Source organism: Festucalex cinctus, chromosome 1, assembly GCF_051991245.1.
Source record: "Festucalex cinctus isolate MCC-2025b chromosome 1, RoL_Fcin_1.0, whole genome shotgun sequence".
Classification (NCBI taxonomy): domain Eukaryota; kingdom Metazoa; phylum Chordata; class Actinopteri; order Syngnathiformes; family Syngnathidae; genus Festucalex; species Festucalex cinctus.
This window is the reverse complement of record NC_135411.1, coordinates 34,222,822-34,248,629: the sequence shown is the minus strand read 5'-3', so window position 1 is coordinate 34,248,629 and position 25,808 is coordinate 34,222,822. Positions and strand designations below refer to the sequence as shown.

Here is a 25,808-nt window from a genome sequence, read left to right as displayed (position 1 = left end):
GGTAACGATGTTTCATTTAACTAATGGTGTAAGTATGTGAACAAAAGACTCACCACTTTTTGGGCTTCTACCTGGTCAACACACAAACCCTCACTTGGATTTGAAACACTAAAGTCAGTCTTAATCATTTTGATCTCCTAACCATATCTTGAAATACTTAAATAGGCATTAGGCTCGCCCTGTGCGTGAGTGAGAGACTGCAGCGTGTGCGCGTATGTATGCGTGCTCCACTGACTTTTTCTTCTTTCAACTCCAGCTGACCCAACGACAAGAAGAACCCTGGGGTGAAAGCACAGTCAGCAACTGTTCTGTGGTCAGCATGAACAACAGCCTGCATGCACAGGCACACAAATTTCTGAGCCTGCACAATGATGACAAACACAAACATGGCAAAATGGCCATCCGCTTGCATTTTCTGTGGTCGTGGTCCTGTGGGGGCGATGACGCTGCATCCTCGCCCCCCCACCCAAGCTCCCATGGGTGCCGGACGCCGCCTGTTTTCTACAATATGGCCGCTAAAGTCACACAAAGGTCATTAGTCAATTTCATGTCAGCTTATGTAAGCACAGATGCTTTGATATCTTTATGTGTTTCATTGTTGTAGCCACGAGGTGGGGGCAACAACCCCCCAAAAAAGTAACCCGCCACCTGTCGTCATCCCGGGAACCGGTGATTGTGTTCTCAGCCACTCACTTTGCTCCGTGAGAGCGCTGTGAAGCTTTTAGGGCAACCAGGTGGAAACTGAAAGGTGTTTCTAGTTTTTAGCTCTTTTTTTTTTTTTTTTTTTTTTTTTGCCTCTGAGCTGATGGCGGTGGCTGCTATTTGTATCATCGCAAACGTGTGTACTACGACTACATACTGGAAACCACTTGTCCTAGTGTGCTCTCAAGATGTGTGTAGTACTACATGTTGTCTTGGACACAGAGGCAAAGAGGGAAACTAACTGCTCATTCATGAATACTGTGTTGTTGTTTTTTGTTTTATCGGACTGCAATCTATCAGTTTTAAGATGTCATGCATTTGAATGGGTTGTAGCATGTTAACACTGAAACAAACAACACACAGCATATGGTGACGTTAGTGAATTTTCTGCCATAGGCCCAATGCGCACCCTCGACCAGGGGTTTTGCAACCTGCGGCTCCCTGTGCATCTCTTAAAAAATATAATAAAATAAAAATCAGTAGAAATTATTTTTTTTACTATTATTATTACAGATTCTATAAATTATTGGTTTAGATTAAAAAAAAAGGGATAATTAAATCTTCAAAAATGTCAGTGTCCAAATTTGGAAGAAAAAGAGATGAAAGGTAGATGAAAAAGTTTTTTTTTTTTTTTAAATGACCTAAAAACTTACCATAAAATGTCCAAAAGGAAGGGGAAAAGCAGAAGATTACCATAAAATGACCAAAAATGTCAGAATTGAATAAGAAAGCCAGAAAAGAAAAGGTTCAAAAACTAACCATAAAGTGTATTTGGGACTGAAAAGAAAAGAAAAAGTCAGAGAATTTGATTTAAAAAAAAGACAGAAAATAATAAAATCCCAAAAATTACCATAAAATGTCAACAAAATTGCCAGAAAAAAATGTATTTAAGAAAAGGCAGGAAAAAATGTTCAAAAACATAAGAAGAAATCCCCCAAATTACCATAAAACATCAGCAAAATTGAAAGCAAAAAAGGCAGAAAAAATTGTCAAAAAAAAGTATAGATAGAAAACTACCATAAGAAATTTGACAAAAAGGATAAGTCTAAAAATGTCTGGGAAATGAAGAATGAAAAATTACAAAAATAAATAAATAAATAAAAAATAATTCCAAAAACGGAAGAAGCAAATTAGTGTCTACGTATTGGATGCTACCGTCATATTTTTGTGTTGTGGTGCAGCTCTAAATAGGGCCCTCATCATAATGTTTTGTGGCTCCAGACAGATTATTATTTTTTAATTATTTATTTATTTGACCTAAATGGCTCTGGAAAGGTTGCTGACCCCTGCCCTAGACGAAGCCTGCAGATTGTTAGCATTTAGCATGTTAGCATCAAAACAAAAAGGGACTCATGATTTATTGTGAGACACTTGGTTGATTTGTTCCCTCTGGGATTGGTATTTATTCATCAGGACTTGATGCATCCAAGTGGAGGGATCATTCGCTTTTGGCACCTTTTTCAAGAGTTTCCATTTGAACTTTACAAATCAAAAAGACAAACATGGCTAAGGCTGTGTGAGTCTTTCAAAATAAATGACAATATGTATATATTTTCATATAGTCAAAGAAATTTTTATGAAAAAAAAGAAGCATTTTTTTTTTGTTTGGTTTGGTTTGGCTCACAAAGCAGAAAAAAATAAAAAATACACATGAAATCATAAATTGCTTTTTTTTTTTTCCTTTTTAAGATGATTAAAAATTAAGCTTTGATGTGGTTTTAATAGCATGCATTTTGTTTGAGACTCTGGTACGTGTTCACATTTTTGTTTTTTGTTCTATTTAAAAAAAAAATATATCATCATAGTTTATTATTCTAGGCTTCTAAAAGAGTCACCAACAGCACTTTCTTAACTCATAGTTATCTTTTTTGCTTCAGTAAAGTAGTCGGTATCTCTTGATTAATCTTATTATGAATCTTTATAAAAGTAATATATATTTATATTAATAGTAGCTTTCCTTGAAGTTACAGGCGGGGCTGTAACAATTCACAGTTTGAATGCAAAACAATGAGTCCAAAAATAAAGGAGGCGTTCGTCTGGGCGGCTCTGACCTCTTCTCAGCTTCTGGAAGCTTCCGGAAGAGTCATGCAGAAAACAAGACGTGTCCTATAAACAGGGTTGGGGGCGGACGGGGCGGCGCCACCTCATACGGGGGTGGTGCGTCGGTTGGCGGCCGAGTTCCCGTGCGCCGAGTCTTTGGCGTCCTTCTGGATGCAGTTGTGCACCTGAAGGAAGTTGTGGTCCCGCTCCGAGTTGTAGGCGGCGTTGGCGGGCGCCACCCCCGCACCGGATTTGAGGGTGTCGCGGGGCAGCGTGTACATGGAGATCTCGGTGGAGGGCAGCGCCCCGAAGGCCTTGAGGCCCAGCGGGGAGGCGTCGCGCGAGTGCGCCGGGTCCGTGGAGCGCGACGAGGAACGCGAGCGGCGTCGGTAGCGGTAGCGGTAGCTCGGCACCCGGGACAACGCCGAGCCCTGGAGGTAGTCGGCGGTGTGGGTCCCGATCCGAAGCTGCCGGTGGCGGTCGATGAACATGTGCACGGCCAGGACGCCCACCATCTCGGCCATGATGAAGGACAAGGCGCCGAAATAGAAAGACCAGCCGTACGAGTACGAGTTCTTCTTGGAGTCGCTCTTGGACGGGTCGCCCGCATTGGCTGATATGTACACGATGATTCCGATGATGTTGCTCAGGCCTGCGGAAACCAAACAATGGAATTCACCAAACACAAACGTTGTACTTCGTAAAGCAGAATGTGGCTTCAAGTTTTTTCTTGTACGAGGAGTGCGCATTCGTAACAACACGATACAACATGAAATAAAAAACATATAGATTATTGATGCATTTTAAAGTAACTAAGTTATTTTTAAATCCTATAAGATGAACGTTTTGACCTCATTACATTATAGTGAGTCTGCATTGTTGCACTTTACAGTAAGTCTGTGGTGTGTGTGTTTTAAATGACTCCCCTGCCTCACCCACCCTCAAAACCTATCCTATGATATTGGCCCCATATTGTTCTAAAGACAATAAAAATACTGCAGACTAATCGTAAATTATAACAATGAAGACGAGGGATGTCACGATAAGGGCAATATCGCAAACTGCCACAATATCAACAATATGTCGTCATGTTCACAATATTTAAAAATAACACAACTGTTAAAAAAAGTCAGGTTGATTTCCATTTGTGCAGTTCTAGCACCCTCTAGTGGCTAGCTTATTTGTGCAATTTAATTTTCATTAGGGATGTTTTGGCCTTCTATGTTTAAAATCTATGCTAATTGTCAGATGAAGGGGAACCTAATTTGCTTGTGAAGCGATCAATGTGTGCATTAGCAAGTAAGTGCCTCAATATTGTTATGAGAGATTGTAGGTGGTTTATATGCATTGCTGTTATGCACAAAAGGACAATATTGTGCTTATTTTTAGCATGAGCTCTCTTTTTTGACAATATTGTGATCTTTTTTAAACATCACCAACGCCCCCACAATATCGTGATAATTATTGTATCGGGACCTTCATATCGTGATAATATCGTATCGTGATGTTTGGATATCGTTACATCCCTAATGAAGACTCACTAGGAATGTAATGGGGTCAAAAGTAAAACGTTCATCTTTAAAACCTGTATAATTATAATAGTTTCTTTATAATACATCAAGGATATAAGATTTTTTTTTTCAATGTTGTATCACGTTTTTACGAACGCATACTATCACGCAGGAATATAGAGATATTTTGTTCTAGTGAAGTGCCGTAGTTGGCGGATCTTCTGCGCATGTGCGTCACCGATCGTGCAGGGTCACCGATAGCGTCTTGACAGCCCCTTGGACTCGGAAATTCCACTTGCGAAGTCGGAAGAAAAAAAGGATCTTCACCGGCGGACTACAATGTGACGTCACTCTCAATGGCAAAACACAATTTAATCGAGTATAAAACTCGATAGCTTTCTTCATTCATAAATATTCGCCATAACTTCACGTGACAAGTACATGATAGTATTGCCGCTATCTCCCTGCATGAAATTATACGGTCAACTACTTAACTGTATGGAATGCTTATGAAATAAGATTAAAACAATAAATGAAGCAAAATTGCGAAAAGGTACGGTTTTTTTGGAGGTCAAATTGAGTTTTGAGGACCAATTTATCACTATCCTCCGCCATTTTGGTTGTTTATTTTCACCTCGAATGCTTTGAGGTCAGAAATGGGAAGTTTCATCTCGGATATTTCCGACTTCCGACCATCCTCGAATGCAGCATTAGACCCCAATATTAGGTTTGGTAGAGGTACCTTACAGGTATAATTCTTTAATTAAACATCACCAAGAATATAATTTATACAAATATTAAGGAAAGTTGTAAAATGTCTGAAGTCCTCTTGTTTATCTTGAACAAATTTAAATAATCATAAATCATGCTGTTTCTACTAACTACTGTTAAATGTTCTTCACTTTCAATACTTTAGATGTATAGGATCATATGCCGAGAAATGTTTCTTGGGATATGCAATATGGCGGCCTCGCGGCTTCAAGAGTCTTGGCCTATCGGCTATCCAGCAATATATACAGATCAGTGTTAACCACGCTTAGTTAGCAAGACGCTATAATACTTTGAGGTTGAACTTTATGCTGCATTCGAGGAAGGTTGGAAGTCGGATATATCCCAGTTGGTTTTTCCCAGTTCCGACTTGAAAGATTTTGAGGTTAAAGTAAAAAAAACAAATGGCGGTTAGTGATAAATTGTTTTTTGTTTTGGTCCTCAAAACACTTTTAGACCTAAAGCAAACTTTCCTTATCACAGTTTTGCTTCATTTATGTAATTTATCTTATTTCATAAGCATTCCATACACTTCCGTAGTTCACTGTATAATTTCATGCAGGGAGATAGCACCATACTACTGTCACGTATGTTGTGTTATGTTATGTCGAATATTTATGAATGAAGAAAACTATCTAGTTTTATACTCGAGTAAATTGTGTTTTACCATTCACGGTCTTTTTCCAAAGGGGTCGCGATTGTAGAGTGACGTCACATAGAAGTCCGTCGGTGAAATCGTACTTTTATTTTGGTCAGACTTCACAACTAGTGGAATTTCCGAGTTCAAGGTGGCGTCCCCGTACACACTTCCTGGTTTGAACTTTGAAAAGTCCGACTTCCGACTATCCTCGAATGCAGCATGAGAGTGCGACGTGATACCCGAAAGTGTATTGTGGTTGAATTTGAGTTTGTGAACTGACCTGCAGACACAAAGAAGATCCCCGCGCTGAGGATGATGTTGTGTCTGGACTTGTAGAACTCACTGGCAGCGATGCACAGACCTCCCATGAAGAGCAGGATGACACTGAGGATGGGGAAGATACTGGAGGCCCGCACCGCGCCTGCATACAAACACATGACACAAGCAGCTTGACCTCCTGGAACTAGCGACTGTTCGGTAGTGTCTAAATTCAGCTTGAAGCCGATGGAAGACCCCGTTTGGAGACACGGCGACTTTGTTTAGCAACAAATTAAAAGACGATATTGTAAATATTTGGTGTCTCTCACATTACAGTATCAAATTGGCAACCTTAGATCTCAATAATGTTTGGCATCAAAGTATTTTAGTTTGCAGATTGGAGGCTGATCATCATGACTTAATAGACCTTTTTTAACTTACAGATATCACAATGGCTATTGATGATTTTCTCCCAGTACAGTGGTGCCTTGAAATCTGTTTAATTTGTTCCTTGACCATTCCACATTTAAATGATTATAATAATAAAAAAATAATGCTCAATATTTTACTTTATATATTTTTTTTCATTAAATAGAAATAAGCAGTTAATTTAAAGAAAAGATATTAAATACAATGTAAAGAATTGAACAGCTTGTGCATTATAACTAATTTATTGCAAATCTTTACGGTGAGTGCTATTTTGTTATGCCCCTGTAGGTGATTCTGTGAACTGCAGTTTTTTTTTTTTTTTTGACTGAGGATAAAGAATATATGCATATGACTGTTGTTATACAGCCTGTCTACACTTGTAGATAGATTAACTGTGTTCAAACTTCCATTACTGAAAAGGTCAAAACACTGTGGCACTGATGCAATTCTTTAGTCTTTAGCATTTTGCATTGCTTGTTAGCATTCAGCTAAGCAAATTTTCCTAAATTTTTATTTTTAACTCATTCACTGCCTTTGACAAGTATACTTGTCAATTGTATTTTTTAGAGCGGTGCTAAATGGGGGCGAATCTGAGCATGCTCAAATGTAAATATCAAACCTGGAAACAACTTTACTGATGCCCAACCACCGGTAGATGACATCATAGCCCCATTTTATAGGAAATAAACACAGTTTCAGAGTCCATGGGAGAAATGGCTGTATTTTGGCAAACCTACATTTTTCTGCTGTCAATTATAAAAGAACGGGACGGGACAAAAAGTAGGGAGTCTATTCTGTTATTTGGTAGATTCGGTTTATATATAATTATTGAATGTAATATCACGTGAGTATTGGAAATGTAAAAATTTTCTATAATGACTGGCAGTGAATGAGTTTAATAAATAGAAAACGTGCCAATCTTGGCAAGTCAAAGCAGATAGTCGTTTGAGTTACAGTTAGTGCCTTAACAAAAAATAAACCCAGAAAAATGTGCAATTCGGCTCATTTGTTTCTCAAGGAACCACTTGTACAAGCAATGTTGTTGATATCACTTGGATATTATTTTTCACTGTATCAATACATCTTACAACACAGATTATCACAATCACAGCTTCGTGACATTAGTGTTGGCAAAATATTCCGAATTTAGGATGGGACAAAAAAAATATCGATATTGTGTTATTTCCCATTTCAATCTCTCATAGTACAGTGACAACTCAATGTCAAGTTTTTATGGAGCCGATGGTCATTAATTTGTTTTTAAAAAACACGAAACACGACAACATCTTCATTGTATATTGAGTTACTCGTCACAGTAATTCCAGGAAGTAGCAAGACCTTAAAAGGACATATCCTGGATCTTTTGGCGTATATACAGTTAAGGTAAAAGGAGGAGGGAGACGCAAAAAATCACATTATCATCCATTTCAGCATCTGCTCTCTGTGTGTGCGCGGGGTGTAGATTGGGGTAATCTACACCCCGTCAGGCCTGTGAAATGCTCCATCAACACAATCATGGGTAGCCGACTTTGAGTGCGTGCGTGTGTGTGTGTGTGTGTGTGGACATTATGTAATGGCACTGCCGGCTAACTAGCTGCGTCGAGTGCGGCCGGACGGACGGACGCCGCGGGCCTCTGGCACGTGCCGTCCGCCCGGCGGGCTGCGGTGCACGAGCCACGCCGTCCTTCAATCACGTCAATCGACATCAACATTAGCACAGCGGCTAATCGCTAACGTGGTCAAACGTAACAGCTGTGCGGTCAAAATGGTTCCTACACTAAACAACCTATCACTGCTTATCATCCAATTTTCCCCTCACATGACGTTATGGCAACGCACTAAATACTAATATTGCGATGTACTATATTGCTTTCTGTTAGTATTCATAAGGCTTGAGTACTCCTTCTTATGTGAACATCAATTGTGTTTTACAAACCAGAAGTGACAGCACGTCATGTTACCAATGCCATTCGAACCTCATCGCTTTCAAGGGGAAGCCAACGCAAAAACTTTTGTTTACAATAATATGTATTAATATTCAATTAGCTAACAATGTTTACTTTACCAGTTGAGTAACTGCCTTGTGTAACTGTCAAATACCAACACTATCTGTGACGCTATAATCACAGCATATTATTGCTGTCCAATCGGGTGGGACCAAATATGCACATTGCAACCTATCGTATGGTTGTCCGCTAAACGTATTGATTGACTGACGCGCTTCTCTTGACGAGTGACAGAACCTCAAGGTGACGCCAAAGTTAAGCAAAACCTCCGAGAGGCAAACATGGCAAGAGTAACTCGCGGTCGTGATTATTTTGTCATTTTGCCTTCATTTGGACAATAATGCCAATAAAATGAGGGCCGCTCGCCAGCCGGACTTTTGATTGCATCCCAGAGCCAAGAAACAGTCTGACACTGTACAACCTCATTAAATTGCAAATCAATGTTTTATATGCGCTTCTTTTTTATATACAATTTTAACACACAGAGGGAATAACGGAATGAGTTTCCCGTAATGAAATCATCGACAAGGTTTAGTTTAGAGTCAGGTTAGGAAGAGGGTCTTCCAGCTTGGGAAACTTGATTTAAGAATTTTGTGTCAATTAAATGATTATTTGCCATTTGGTGTGGCCTGTGGCACAAATGCGAGCAAATCAGGGTTCAATGTCTTGCTCAAGGACACTTCGATAAGGTTACCAGGGGTGTCAGGATTTGACACGTAATATTTATGCGTGATATTGATGCACTTGTGATTTGAAGGCTAAAAGATGCCAAATTTAGCCAACTTTATAGAAAACACTGTGCCACCTTTGCACTGTGGAGAACACTTGTGTGAAAATGAACATACTACTGCAGAAATATTTAAAAACACTAATATATATTGCAAAATGTCACTCAACAGCTTCAATTCAAAGAACGAGCCTGGTGCTTGGAATATAAGGATGAGTTCTGTCAATGAAAAGGAAATTGTGGTGGCGTGTGTTTGCCACTGCATGATTGACAGGCGGCTATTTACCACCACGATTGCTGTTTTCTTCCCCCGGCTGAGACAATGAGCCCACCAGACGGGAGGATTTCCTGCGCCCGCCACAAGAACAAACACGGCGTCCTGTCCCCGTTCGCCTCCTCGGATGAGGTGCGTCGACTCGCCGTTGATTCGGTGACCCACATTTGGGAAGACGACGGCACGGGAGATTCCAAGTGAGTCACATGCAACTGACTAACACGTCCCGTAGTAAGCGAGCGCTCGAGCCCCCCCCCCACCACCGGACGGCCGTGCGTGCGGGACAGCGGGCGGCGGTGGATCCTGCCAGCCGCGTATCGATCGACACGGCGGATGGCAAACATGGCGACCTGCGGCCTCATATTGTGACACACTGGTGTGGCGTACCACCTATGCGACTGCTTACTTAATTACAGTACTCACTTGAGATTTCTATTTTGTGATTTGTAATCATTTTGAAAAACCGTGTCATATATACATTTTAGGGAAATAAATGAATATTCCATTTTGGAATAAGGTTATAACAAAATGTGGGAAAAGTATTTTTGCTGCATATATAGACCCTAGGAGCAAGCGGTTCAGAAAATGGATGGATGGATATAGACCCTTCCAGCTGACGTCACCGCTTAGCTTCTGCTGCGCCTCACGGAGGGCAAACATCCCATAAAAAAATGAATGTACAGAGCTTGATTTTCTGCGAGCGTTTTCGTTAAACGGTGGGTAATATGTCAAGTGTCACAAAAAACGTCCCGATACAAAATACAAAACACAAACAAAAAAAAAGTTACAAAAGATACAAAAAAGGAGTTTGTTAGAAGGCAAAGTGGAAGCGGAAGCTTAAGGTATGTTGTTTTTGCTTGATACACTACTTTCATGATGTAAAGTTTATGTACAGTACTTTGTATACAGCAATGCCTGTTCTTAAAGCACTTTATCAATAAAGTTGAGTTGAGTTGAGTAAATTGTCATTCATTAAATCATTTGTGTCCGGATGTACTTGTCTTGCTGTATATCGAAGTTTTCAAGCTATATTAGCTTGCTAGCTGCTAACAAACAAATTGACGCCCTGCCCTCCACGTGACGTCACACTGGAAGGGTCTATAGCTACTAGCTAGGCTTGAAAAAAGCGGGTTCACATGGTCATTTGTGAGTCAAAATTCGTGTTTTGAGCCTCATTAAACTTTGAATAGCAAAACTGAGAATCTTTTTAAATTTTTCTGGTTGAACACGTGCACGTTAATGTGCTGCAACGCGCCTACATCACCTCTGCGCAAGTGCTACTTATGCTACAGCAACTAGCTAGCTATGAGCTTTGGCTGGATACTGGTGAAGCTAACCCCGGAATCGGAAATCCTACATCAGTAAACAAGCTACACTTTTTACAAGTAGCATTCTCATGAAGTGAAGATGATTGGTAGTTACAGAATGTGGAGAAGTCATGCTAATTGCTAAGCTAATCTAAGACATGTAATTGTGATAGAGTTGCCACCTGTTCCATTTTCCTCAGAATTGTTCTCCTTTTTTTTTACCTGCTGTCACAGGAAAATAAAAATTTCTCCCGAGACACAATTTGTTGCAGAAAAATGCCAAAAGCTAATGCCAGCTAAGTCACAACAAAAGAGTGCAGAGAGAAACGGAGTGGGATTTTCAGACTTTTCTACATCGAGTTGAACAAAAAATGTTAACAAGAAGGTATGTACACTTGTATTATATGGTGGTTATAGAACTGTTCACCAAGTCCGTGACTTTGTAGTACGTGCATAATTGTGTGAAATCTGCGTATGCATTGTTGGTTACGTTTTTCTAGAATAGTTACGCATTGCCACGTCTTGTTTGTATTTTTTTTTTTTTTTTTTTAGAGTGCATGCCGTGTTTGCACTTTACAGTGTGCGTGACTAGCTGAATATTCCACTACTATGTTCAGTTTGTTTTGTGATGAGGGACATAAATTGCATTAAAAGCTGAAGCATTCAGCAGACACTTTTATCAATAGTTTAGGTAAAGTTGCAATAAAGTGCATTCAACATAGGCAGGCGGCACTACTATGTATGTGCTATTAAATGACAGTAAATAAATCCACTTCCTCTATTCAAGGAGTGGGAGTGTGACGACTAGTGGAGGTGGTGATGAGGAGACAGGGAGAAGTTGCAGGAAAGTTGCCAGTCACCGAAGCCGCTCATCACATGATGATAATGAGGCAGGGGAAGATGATGGAGTCACTCATGTATGTATCGACGGTCAACCTCAAACGCACTCCAGGTGTCCAATCCCCTCTCATTGTAGGAAACCCACTAACAGGTGATTAGTCGCACCCCCAGCCAAAAATGAAAAAAACTGCGACTTATAATCCGAAAAATACGGTACTACATGAGTGATTAAGTACACTTTTCACAGAAGTCTGGCTGGAAATGCATTAAAGTGGCGTGTATACAGAAACTGATACACATAAAGATTCGACACACACACATAGCTAACTAGGATCGGAAACCCTGAAATGAATTACATTCTCCTATGTTGACGACTGTTGCTGGTGTTGACATTGACATTGAGTTTGCCACTGGTTGAACAACCGATGCCACAAAAGAAGAACAAAGAGTCTCCCTGGTGGCGGTCTAAACTGGCTTCGTCCCTTCTTTAACTTGCAGCAGCTTGCTCGTTTTTGTTTTTTTTCCTTTGGCTTTCACGCAGATCAACTTTTCTTCCAGCTTGCCACAATAAAACTTCTTTTAATCCCACAAAAAAATAAAAGTCTGCAAGCTGTCGCACCTACTTTACGTCGGAAGATAAAAGAATGTTAAAAAAAAAAAAAGGAAGTAGGTGATTTCCCTTTTAACCTCGGATGGGAGGACACGCGTGTTTTACGAGGCGCGGAAATTGCCAAATTCCTCGTTAATACGACACGGAGTCATCGCCGCGCACTCGCTCGGTCAATCAGGACCAAAAAAAAAAAAGATTGGCTTTTAATTTGCTGCCTCGTGCCTGCAAGCCATCTGTTACCTAGGAGACTGTGTTAGCATATCATAGCGATCAGACACACCCCGCCCGCAGTCCTCCCATTCCCTGCGTGTCCGGCCCAGACCCGTCAATTTTATCAGGCCAGTTGAGGCCAGCGTCCAGTCTGCTTTGGGGCCTCAGGGTGGTGGCAATGCTATCCCCCCACACTCCCCTCCGTCCAGGGCCCCCCACCCCCATCATCAATACAGGCGGTTGGTCTCTGATGAACTCATGTAAGCAGCGAGCAGCGGCTGCCACCAATGAAAGACAGCATAAAGCACATACTAATTACGATAAGCATGGGCCTCGTTGTAAATGTGCTGCCGCTTCTGACGTGTCCCAACGCTGAGTAATAATAATAATAAGTAATAATAAGTAATAATGTTCACTTTTTAATGACATGATGTGTAGAAAGTTCCTTTTTTTCGGACACGGTCGCCAACACTATTTCTTGTCGCCATCCAATTTTGAACATGTTCAAAATGTCTTTGTGACAAGAAAACCTGTTACAGCTGTTTGCGAACATCTGCAACGTTTTTCAAATCTTTAACAAACCCTGATGAAAAACCAACGGTCGCTACGTGAGCAAACACTCACAAGCCTTCACTGCTCAGTGAGATACAAGCTTCATTCTTCATCTGTACTAACCCTACCTACCTCTCTTTTGAAACCCTAATTTGAAACCCTACTCCTAGCATGAAAGCCTACTTTGAAAGCCTACTCTCCATTTTAAACCCAAATTTAAAACCCTACACTGTATCCTAGTTTCAAATTCTAATTTGAAACCGTACCCCGAGTTTGAAACCTAAAACTGAAACCTTACACCAAATTTAAAAAAGAAATTTGAAACCATACCCCTAATTTGAAACCCTAACCCGAGTTTGACCTCATAATTTGAAATTCCAGTAATTTGAAACTACTTTAAAACATGAAAGCAATACTATGGAACTTTCAGTTTATGTTGATTATGGCGGCGCCATATGGACAAAAGTGGTAAAGTTATGCCTGAAGGAAAACCTAATTTCCCACGAGGACATGTGCATTGCGTTGTTTTTGAGCTCATGACAGCGAGTGAAAGCTTGGCAAATGTTGACTGACCTTTTATGTGGGAAGCTTCCATTTTTCTTGTCTCCTCATAACTTTTCAGTTGTTTTTTCTGCTTCTACCAGGAAAGCAGTAATCCCGAGTCCACGTTCAAATTGACTTCCGTCTTTGTAACGAATGGGGAAACGGGGGAGTGCCGCATGCCATAAAGCACATTTGTAGTTTTGTGTGTGGTCGTGTTCCTACCATCCTCCTCAAAGTTACTTAGTGCCAGTAAAAATGATACAGACCCCCTCAGGCCATGGCAACGGTACCAAAGTCAATGTTTCATCAGGAGAGTTATGAAAATATTTTGTTAAGGTTGAAAAGTTCCTAAGTGCTCCTTTTCATTTGAAGTCTTAATCTTAATTTTAAACCCTCTTAAAACCTTGCTTCAAAATCCTTGTTGAAACCCTACCCATAGTTTGAAACCCCAATTTGAAACCATACACCTAGTTTGAAACGGAAATGTGAAACCTTACACCGAGTTTGAAATCTTAATTTCAAACCCTAATCTTATTTTGAAACCCTACTCCTAGTATGAAACCCTAACTAGCTTGGAACTGTACTTTGAAAGTCTAGCCCTATTTTGAAACCCTAACCTGAGTTTGAAATCTTAATTTCAAACCCTAATCCTATTTTTAAACCCTACTTTGAACCCATACCCCTAGTTTGAAACTGTAGTTTGAAACCCTACCCCTATTTTAAAACCCTAACTAGCTTGAAATCCTTCTGTGAAACCCTAACCCTAGTTTGGAACTGTACATTGAATCCTTACCCCAAATTTGAACCACTAAACAATAAACAAGTATGAAATCTTAACACTATTTGAAACCCTACTTTGAAACCCTACCCGAAGTCTGAAGGCCTACTTTGAAACCCTAGTAGCCTTAGTTTGAAATCCTAAATGAAAACCTTAACCTTAGTTTGAAACCTTAATTTTAAACCCTAAATGGCCTTTTTTTTTTTTTTTTTTAAGTCCACTCGATGCATGCCTCGTTGCTTATATGTTGTGTAGGTGACCTAATATTTTTGTGCATTTGATTAGCTTTGCATGAGCAAGTATTGCTTATTATTATTTCTCAAATTTCCCACGGTGGCGTTGGAGCACGAGCCAGCGTCCTCTCCTTCCTATTATGGGCGTCCTCTCTTTTGTAAAGGACCTTCTTGCATAACGGGGTGTTTCTTTTTTGCCTCCTCCTCGTCTTCCTCTTCTCCGCCGTCGTCCTCCTCCTCGCCCAGCGGAGCAGTGCATGATGGGAGCTCACACACGCCATGATCTAAAAACCCACTGGCGCTTCAGTGCGCCTCAGCTGCCTTACATAATCCCGGCTGGATGTGCAAAGCGCCACGCTACTGGGATGCGCGATCACACACGCACACACAAAAGACGCCTGGAACTCTTTGCGTGTGTGTGCGCGAGTGTGAGACTCCTTTTATGAAATGATCGTAGTGAACGTGGATTTTGGGTGCGAGTCTGAGTGCTCGATATATCACTATATGCATATACTGTACTTTTGAAATGTCATATGATGCATACATTGAATCAGGTGTGTTGGAGGAGGGAGCCATCGAAAACAGGCAGGAGAGTGGCTCTCAAGGACCACTTAGTCCTGTAAGACATCATTTGAACAAAATGATGCAAAGTTTGATTTCCTTTTGAATGCTGTGACAGAGGAAATATGTATTTGCGTGTGTGAGTGGGCAGATCAGTGTTTGGTTGGTGCGCGTTGTTTGGACTCCTCTCCACGCAATGTGATGACATCAGGAGGTGTGCCCCCTCCATTTTTGGGCATGTGTGATGTCACTTCCGGGCGGGCCTTCACCTGGAGTGACATGCTGTGTGTTATGTAATGGCACAGGAGGAAGAGCAAACAGAGGAGGAGGAGGAGGAGATGAGGACGAAGGCCAGTGACGCTGACCATGTGTAAATAATAATGATCATATTTTAGTGTCTTAATGACAGTGACGTGTATAATACATGATGTACATGAGGTCATGACCTCGCTTTTTTACTGTTACATAATTACATTATTTTTAATGTGGCATGATGTTTAGAATGCATGTACTGATGTTCAGCATGACTTGGATATGTCATGTATATTATGACATCATTTTCACTTCGACACAATTTCAATCAAGCCAACATTATTAATGTGGCATTATGTATAGTATGACATCATTTTCAATATGACAAATGGCATGACTTCATTTCATGACATAATGTAAAAAAAATAATTATTTTTTACTGTTACATGATGTATGTACTAAGTCAACATTTTACAATGTACAATGACAATGTATTGTATGACATCATTTAGACCAGGGGTGTCAAACTCATGTTAGCTCAGGGGGCGCATGGAGGAAAATATATTCCCAAGTGGGCCGCATAGGTAAAATAACGGTATTGTTACGTTCTGAGGTTGGATCCCAAAAACGCAGACACAAATAAGATTTAACTTCATTCATATAACATCGAGAGGCGTAGAACAAACTTGACTAGACGAGAAACAATGAGAATGCATCGAGAATCACAAGATGCACCAAGGAACAGAGGTAATAATCCGACAAACACACAGTTCTTGGTTTGGCTTAAATAGACAGTCAATTGATCGGATTGGCTGTGGCTAGACATGTGGGTCACAGGACTGATATGGAATTATGCCATTGGCTGTTGACCAAGTAAAGGGATTACAGATTCTTGACATCACATAGCTCCTGACATCACATAGCGTTTTTCCAGTTGAAACCAGATGATGGTTACATCAGTTCAAAACAGACACTTGACCTCACAGTCATGACCCAAACATAACCCCTGCATGACCCAAACTTTACCCTGGCATGACCCAGTCATGACAGGTATATAACTTAAAAAGGATTGCCGTCAATTATACGCAGATTTTCGCTATTTGTGTGCCAGCCCTAAATGACGGAGCTCAACTGTAATCATATTGTTCCAAAAAAATAATACAAATACAAATAGAACGCGGCAACACTGAGTCCTGGATGTGTTAAATCAACCTGTTTTGCATATATATTGTTCCCAGAATGCATTGCGTGGCGCAGTTAATGACGTTATAAGGATGCTAATCCTTGTCATTGTGTTACCTAACTTACCAGTTGAATTTGTGTCGTATTTAACAAGTTTGTCAGTCTATGATTAAAAAAAATAATAATAATAGTAAGAATAATGAAACAAACTTGAAGTTGTGTGTAAAATAATGACATCCAGGACGATTCCCCCGTATAAGTTGCATTGCTCATTTGAGGACTGCTTGATAAGTTACAAATTTTATATATTTTGATTGTGGCCGATGGATTAATTAGTCCGACGTTACAATTTTTGTTTTTTAACTTTATAAAATCATCTCGCGGGCCGGATTAAACCCCTTTGCGGGCCTGATCCGTATGTTTGACACCCCTGATTTAGACATTATTTTTATGTGACATGATTTATTGTAAGACATTTAAATAACAGTTATCAATGGGTTGACATGACATTGTGGATGACTATTTTTGTTAAATCACACAAGATGAATTTTTCATGTATCGTTTGACTTGATGATGTATATAGTAGGCCATTATAAGTGTGTCATGATCACTGTATCACTGTATTTTTAATATGACATCATATGAAGTAAGACATTTTTTAATGTCATGATGTACTAAAGGCTTTACTCTTATGACATGATGATATATTATGACATGTTTAATATGTAGAGTAAGACAAATTATTTTTGAAAAACACGCTCCTTTACCCAGTGAATTACGGACTCTGTCTGCCCGTCCGTCTTGTCTGTCTTGCAAGATGACACACGGCGGCGTCCTGACAAAAATGACAGCGGCCTGACCCACATAAAGAAAGAGGCTGAAATATTTATGGACGCCTGTGTCCTAATTGGCCAGCCACTGGGAGCGCTCTCGTCCAATCAGACTGCGGTCACAGGGGTTAAGGTCCGCTGTCATCGCCGCCGCCGCCGCTGACGTTGTTCTTAGCATCATTAGTGGTGCTGTTAGCGTATTCTGCCACATCCAGATGGGAAACCAACACTGAGAGCACAAAGTCAAACCTTCCAATTGGCGGCGCTTCAGCTAGCGGACTCACACACTCGCTCACCACCACCCCCATTCCCCCAATTTGTCCACCACCCCATCACCCACAGTAGCGTTCATGTGTACAAAAAAAAAAAAGCAAGCAATTTTCATTTATCATTGATGTGGCAAGTAGTTAAAAAATGACACAGGCAATTATGCTAGTAGGCTAACACTTTTCAGTATATTATCGTGTTGTTTAATTGTTTTAAATGCGCAGATCTACAAATGGTAAAATGTCTCCTGGACCCCAAAATAATTTTGATTAAAAATGTGATTGAGGATGTGACTTCCATCTTTCACACCACCGCAGGTGCAAGAAAAGACAGAAGCAGAGGACCGACTACAACATCAGGCAGGCTACCAATCCTACACCTTTCAAAACAGACCTGTCACCATGGCAACAAACACCCTTGCTGCGGTTACCACGGCGACACGCTTCTGTTACGCAAACAGACCACCACAAACTAACAGCGTCCGGCTGCTCAAGTGCAAGCGACCAATCGCAACACAGCGTCCACATGAGGACGATGCTAACACTAATGCTAAGCATCCCACACTGCTGTGACACTTAGGATGAGGACAGAAGTGTATGTAGCCCCTTTCATGCAGGGTTTTCTGGAAAACTGACACATCGGTCTGTGCCTTTCACACAGAACCCAGCAAAACAGAACGTTGCCTATTAGAAGCAGAAGCCAAAAAACCTTCAGGTCGACTTCAAAGCACATTCCGTACCGTGCGCACCATTCACGCAGAACACAGAGACACGGGAGACCAGAAAGAAGTTGTCTGTGTGAAAGGGGCTGGTGTGTTGCTTGCACACAGCGTGCTAATCAATGGACACAGTGTTGACTGACGGGAGTGTAACACACACGCGCCTCTTGGCAGGCGGCGGCGGCGGCCAAGCGGCATCCTGGCATCCAGCGCCAGTTGGAAACACGGCCAACAAGCGCCGCCTTCCCGGGAAATGTCAAGCGTTCTCCAAGTGTGTGTATGTGCGCGTACTCACGCAGGAAGTACTCGGATGGGTCGGCTTCGTAATCCGTGTCCTCGGGGAAGTGATCGATCTGTTTGCACATGCCCTTGAAGTTTCCTGGGAAGGCAAAAATGGGAAAAATGTCAACAACAACAAGTGTTGATTGGCGTTTTATAATTTGCCTTTTTGCTGATACCACTCTGTCTTATTGGTTCTTTTTCGTGTGAAGTGACTTTCTTTTAGATTCTGATTGGCTGTTACCTTGCTTGTGCTATTTTTTTTTCTTTGTTGTTATTTTTTAATCATCAGTTTATATTCAAGTGTGGAGAATCACACTTCACTGTTGTGTCTTTCCAGGAATTTCTTTCGGCTGTTAGCTTGTTGTGATTTTTTGGGCAACTTAAGAAATTTTTTAAATGTAATTTTTTACTATCAGTCCATTCATTGGCATTTTTTGTCAGAAAGTGACTTTCTTCTGGCTTTTGATTGGCTGCTAGCAACTTCCGTAATTTTTGAACATTCTTATTAATTCCGACTTTATAATCAAGTGTGATATCAAAGAGCAACTCCAGTTGTTGCTTTTGTCTTTTTTAGAAAGGGACTTTCTTCTGGGTTCTGATTGGTTAAAATCATGGACATATATGAATGGCCTGTCAATAGGCCGCTCGTGGCTGACGCCAGTGGGCGGCCATTTTATGTTGCCACTGTTACTGACAACTTGTTTTTTTCTGCTGACAAGACTGTTATCCGGTCATGTTTTACGCTTGGATCCCTGTATGCAGTAATGAGAGTATTTCAAAGAGCGAACTTCACTGCTTGCATCGGCCATTCAGATGATATTATTTCACTAGTATGCATTCTGACTCATATAGGTCACATTTACGTTTTGCAGATTTTTTTTCCCGATGAGCTTTGCATTCACTTAATTGTTGATGGTTCTGACAACACGATGAAGACAAATCATTGAGTAGCACCTGTAACCACAACACTGCCAATAAGATTTGGTATTGAAAAAAAAAAATGTCATTGTGCATTGGCATTGAAACAAGTATTGGCATTGTAAAACAAGAATTGGCATTGTAAAAGGTTGTATTGAAAAATAAAATACAAACATTGAAAAAAAAACACTTTTCTTTAAGCATATTTTTTTGTATTATGATGTCTTTTTCAATGCCAATCTGCAGATTTTTTTTTTTTACGCTTTCTCTTTTTTTTTTCTCGAGTCACGGTTTTTCAGTTGCAACTCGCTGGGTCTCAGTTTCACTTCTCTTTTTTTCAGCTTCAACTTATTGGAAGTGTTTTAACGTGGAGGGGCGGGTGCTGGGTTTGGGGCGGGGCTTTGACCAGGAGAACACCTTCCAACTTTTCCGGAGAGGAGAGTGCGCCCTCTGTCGGCTAAAGGCTGAATTCCCTGTGGCATATATGATACATATTTAGCTAGCATGCTAAGTGGTTTACTACAAAAACATTAACACTGACGCTACAGGCAGTTTAGGAGTTCCTGGTCAACTTTTGTATCCACGAGTCTGTGACGATATGCCACAGGGAATTGCCTTTAGCCGACAGAGGCGCACTCTCCTCTCCGGAAAAGTTGGAAGGCGGTCTGGTCAAAGCCCCGCCCCAAACCCCGCCCCCGCCCCTCCACGTTAAAACACTGCCAATAAGTTGAAACTGAAAAAAAGAGAAGTGAAACTGAAACCCAGCAAGTTGAAACTGAAAAAACGTGAAACTCGAGAAAAAAAAAAAAAAGAGAAAGCGTAAAAAAAAAATCTGCAGAATGGCATTGAAAAAGACATCATAATACAAAACAATATGGTTAAAGAAAAGTGTTTTTTCAATGTTTGTATTTTATTTTTCAATACAACCTTTTACAATGCCAATTTTTGTTTTACAATGCCAATACATGTTTCAATGCCAATGCAGCTTTTTCCACAATGACATTTTTTTTTTTTCAATACCAAATCTTATTGGTTGTGTTGTGGCTCCATACACCTGGAACTATACAGTACCGTATAAAGGAAAACTATTTTTCTTAGCAATGAAATATACATGTAGTGTTTCTCCCAGACTTATTGGTACAACCACGTCATACACGTTGGCATTTTTGCCGTAGACGCAAAAAAAAAATAACGTGAAAATGCCGCAGAGAAATCAATGTTCAAGTTAGGCGGGCTTAGTGAATGGCGACATAAGTGGCTTCACTTCTCTCAATGGCGAATAAGCGGCATTGTTAGTCTATTCATATATAAGTCTGTGGTAAAATGGCCCAATTGTGTGCAGTGCTTTTTACATGGCACAGTGGTGCAGTAGGTGGCGACGTGTAAACAACAGTGAGCTGGCGCACCGCCAAACGGATGCTGATCTCGTTTGGCCGACACCTCTTCCAGTAGCGTCTTTTCCTCTGCACAGATACGGACGACAATTTAGTACTGCATAGTTATCTTTAAAGATGTAGAATGTATCTTGAAACAAATCTCTGAGTTCACTTGACAGAAATGAATGAAAATAAAACAAAAAGTAGTGAGCCATTCTGATTTGACAGCAGTTTGATTGTGCATGAATGTTTTGGCCATGAAGGTTTCCAAAGGGTGAACTCGTCCTCTAATTAGGAGGGCAGGTTTTGTTTGCCATAGCAACAGGATTGTGAGGGGAGGAAAGAGAGAGGGACCCCCATGGTGACGAGCACATGGACATTAGAAGGGGAATCCATGGCTGTGATCGCCACCTGGCAACCATCTTCTCCACATTAGGAGATCCAGGTTTTGTTTTTTTTCTTCTACATTTTCAAATACTAGAGCACCGCTGAGGGAACTTCACAAACACAAAAAAAAATCATTGTAGTGCAGCCCACAATCTAAAAAAAAAAAAGATTTCCATCCACAGGTTGTGTTGCAATGGAGAGAGGAGAGGCCCGATTGCGTCAGGAGAGTTTTTGAAGGGCAGAGCGGGACGGCGGTAGAGCGCGAGTGGGAGGTGGAGCACATCAAGTGTCACATTCAGGCCTCGCTAATCGCTGAGCCGGGAAAAAAAAGACAGGAAAAAAAAAAACACATCACACACACACACACAGCTCGACAGGCCTGCAGGTTTTAAGCACGTCCTCTAAAATCCTGCATTCTCACTTGCATTTCAAGTGGACACCATCCAAACCATTAGGGATGCTCTACGCATCAAACTAGCACCGGAACACACAATTTCAATTTTGTTTTTGAGGTTTATCATGTTCACTTTTACGCAGAATAGCAAAGCAGGATAGTTGTTGAATATATGACGTCCATCCTCTGATACAAAATACAAGATTCAGAATATAAGAAATTTCAGGAGAAGAAAAAATACAACATAAATAGAAATAAAAGAATAATAAAAATAAAAGGATTAATATAATAAAAAAATCAATGAATAAATAAAATACAAATTAAATAATATTTAAAAATAAAATAAACAAATAAAAGAAAGAATTTTAGAGGAAACAAGACAAAAAGAAATAATAGAATTAATACATACATTAACTTTTTTTTAAAGATATTTTTGAAAGAAAAGTAAACGATTCATCCATGAAAGACAGAATGGTACAAGCATATTATGTGCTGACTGACTGTTCACGCGACCTCGTTATAAGGTCTTCGCTTCCACTCAAGTGTGTTAAAAATTGACGCTTGTGCCCCCCATGACACCCCCCCACCCCCATGGTAATGTGGATGAACTATGTGCTAACCCTGTGGCCGCCCCATGTCCATTCCTGTCCCTGCAGCCATAAAACTCTACACGAGCGTCACAGGAGGGTTGGGGGTGCAGCGCATATAGCATGATGGACTCAAACGTCCAGAATCTCATCCTGGGTTCTCCTCACACAGCAGACGGAGCTCAAAGATTCTGGAAACTGAATTTGAGAACATGGAGAAGATACAGACAAGACACAGAGAAGACACACTTTTCCAGGGATGACCTCTTCAAGATAGGAAACACTCAGTGGTTGGACAAAAGTATTGGGACTCCAACAAGAAATGAAAACAAGTGGAATTTGGAACAAACATATTGGGACACCTATATGAATTCAAAAGTGAAGAAAATGAGGTTGTTTTTGGAACATTTCAATAAATGAGTTGAGCCAAATGTATTGGGTCACCGAGAGAAACTAATTATAGGCTAATACATGCAAAAATGTGAACGCTAACATTTTTCGCACTGGTCAAATTTTTTCCCTCATTTCCTCACTCCTCATTTGCAGAGTTTGCATTCTCATCGTCTTTCTGCACTTTTTTAAATTCAAGGTCTCTTTTAATTTATGCCGCCATCCAATTAGCTCCAAACACACCGAGCAACCTCTGTGACCTGACCATTATGCAAGTGAGCCACAGGAGACAGGATGAATCTGCATTGTACCATCAAGTCAAGTCAGAAGAAGTGCATTCAAAAAGTCAAGTGAGAGTCACAGGAGGCAGAAAAAAAAGCAAACTTCCTGTTTGTCACGCAGCATCTGAGCAGGTGGAATGAAAACAGAAAAAAAAAAAAAAAAGGACAAATCCTGTGTGGATGGAGGAAGGAGACGTCCGGGTCGGTCCGGCCCACACAGCCTGCCGCTGTAATCAAACATGAGCCAGACAAAAGCTTGATGAGACACCAACAGATGCATGATGGGAAAGGTGATGGGATGGGGGGGGTCGAGAGGGGGTCACCGAGTGGGAGGAGAGGAAGAGTCGGAGAGATTCAGGGCCTCTTCACTTTAGTGATTCAAGTGGGCGGAAATTTCACAAACTTTCCAGGCGGATGCTGAATGCGTCACCGTCCACATAGCCCCCCCCCCCCCCTCCCCCAACACCCAACACACACACACACGGTCCCTACGCAGCTGTTGCCATGTGGACATCACTTTGGTTGCCGTGGTTACAGCTCGCGAGGAGGTGGAGATCACATGGCGCATCTGCACCCGAGGGTCTGACAACAAGTCACAACAAAAACACAACAAGAGGAGAACACACACACACACACCCCCACACATGCGCACACGCACACAAGCAATTCATAATGGTGATCCCGCGTGTCCCTGTACGCCGCCATGTTTTTTCCCCCTCTTTTTATCCGGCAATGAAGCTCCCCTAATGGGCGTATTCATCTTGATAATCACAGCGTATTCATTCCTCTAATCACCACATTCATCTTGATAACGTCCCGTCCAGGCGGCAAGGGAAGACCCCCGCGCAACCTCCCTCCAACGTACCGCTACCCGTCTTACGACGTAACGAGACGACGCTTCACCGGGGCCCCGTGAAAACGCACTAGCTTCATGAGGGGAACGTTTGCAATAGCGACACCAAACAATAGCAAAGTGTTAGCATTTGAGTTAACTATTAGCATGTTAGTGAGATACTGAAGGAGACATTAGAAGTAGCCTACATGGCTGACTTTTTATTGGTCAGCACTGTGTTGGGAATTACGACATTTAACCTAAAGGCGTTAGGTAACTTTTTCATAAATGGACTAATCTAACTAATTATTCTCCCCATATTTGAAACGCCATTATCGTTATTGTATGTGAAATGCGTTGCGTTACAATTTATTTCTTAGTTTCAAGGCTCTATGTAAGCTTACAAGAAATGCAGTCGGGCGCTCTTGTTCTGAAAATGTCACACTGCGCACAGTTAGAGGCACTGTTGTTGTTGGACCTTTCACAATAAAGGTGTCTTGACAGCGGAAATGTGTTGCGACTTTTATTTTGAATGTGCTGCAGGAAAGGTCTCACGATGTGTCTTCCTTCTGCACCATAAGACTTAGCATTTTAGCAAAGGTGCCTCGTCTGGAACCTGGAACATTCGAGTTTGACAACTTTGACAGGAGTGACATTAATCAAAATAACAGTAGGGATTTGCTGAAAACAGCCGCCATGAGGAGCGATTTGATGACAGTTCTGTTCCATTAAGAACCATTAACATCGCGACTCCATAACACCATAACAGGCCTAGAGATAGACCGATATGCTTTTTTCAGGGCCGATACCGATACCGATTATCGGTAATCAAGGAGGCAGATAACCGATATTTGAAGCCGATATTCATTTGCAGTAAAAGTTAAAATGTTTGCACCAAATTTTTGAATATGCAAACCCTAACCGTTCTTTACAATGGATTCTCACACTGCACTTTTCATTTTACATCCTTCTATCTGCAATAAGACGTTGGTGGCGGGGGGAGTTAAATGTGGGGGCCAACGTGACATTACCTTTTATAGCATTTGGGATACTTGTAGTTTTATTCTATAAATGTTATATTTTTATATTTTGAAGTAATAGGAGGAACCCTGTCATTCAAAATGTGCATCAGCTGTGGCATTACTTATTACTACAGCAAAAAATAAAATAAAAAAAATTCCATGAGAAAAACTATTCATCCCTGAACACCATACAGTTCTTGTAGACCTTATTATAATTATTGTTATTGTTACCATATAGACAGTTTTGATAAGCTGAGGATCTTAAATCGAGAACAGCAATATCATGCTACTCCTCTCTACAAGAGAACTGTCAAAAGACACTTCATCATGTAGTTTAGTGCCACTTAGGATGCCCCAATCAACGCAGAAAAAGGTAGAGTAAAATAACTTGGTTTTAATAATAGTAAGAATAACTTGGTTAAACAGACATTGTTGCGGTGGAACGCTGCCAGTTTCTGCTGTTTAATGTGTTTTACACTTATAGACACGTGTGTGTATATGGGCCCACTATTCTCTCACTACTGTACTGTACTGTATCACTTAATGGCACAGATTTACTTGTCTAAATAATAACTGGGCTGCAACATTGCTAATTCACATTAACAAGCACTATCTTAGCTGTCCACATGAATAGTTACTAACACACGAGAAAGTTATACAACACACCAAACATGAGCTCATTATTCAAAGTATGATGCACGTAACGAAATTACATCACTGAACATTAATTGCAGCCGACTACGGCCGTAGATGTTACATATTAGTGGCATCCATTGGGAGGATAATGTCCCAACTGACGGCAGACATGACGTGAAAAAAAAAAAAAGAGCCAAAACGAGCAAATAAGCACACTATACTTTAGTGCACTTCTCTACTAATGCCAAACATACGGAAGAGAACACGTTCGTGTAGTTAAACGGTGTTTGAGACACTTAATTTGTTACGGAGCGGACTTTAACGAGGTGCACAACGAGCTGTCAATCAAATCGACGTCGAAGCTTAAGGCACACAATGGCAAACCAGTGCGACAAATAAACACAATATAAAGTAACTAAACGCTATTTACTGTCACTGTGGCATCTCACTGCATAATAACCGCTA

The 25,808-nt window shown here is 40.8% G+C and overlaps 1 protein-coding gene across 1 annotated transcript in view; it reads right to left on the bottom strand.

The window, feature by feature from the left end:
* Window positions 1-1,977: 1,977 nt before the first annotated feature.
* Window positions 1,978-25,808, bottom strand: part of cacng2a (calcium channel, voltage-dependent, gamma subunit 2a) — a 45,071-nt gene continuing 21,240 nt past the window's right edge. The window contains exons 2-4 of the mRNA XM_077531498.1: window positions 18,534-18,617; window positions 5,942-6,082; window positions 1,978-3,394 (exon numbers count right to left, since the gene is read on the bottom strand). Of these exons, the coding sequence (XP_077387624.1) occupies window positions 2,847-3,394; window positions 5,942-6,082; window positions 18,534-18,617 (773 nt within the window). The 3' untranslated portion in view covers window positions 1,978-2,846. The remainder of the gene's footprint in view (window positions 3,395-5,941; window positions 6,083-18,533; window positions 18,618-25,808) is intronic.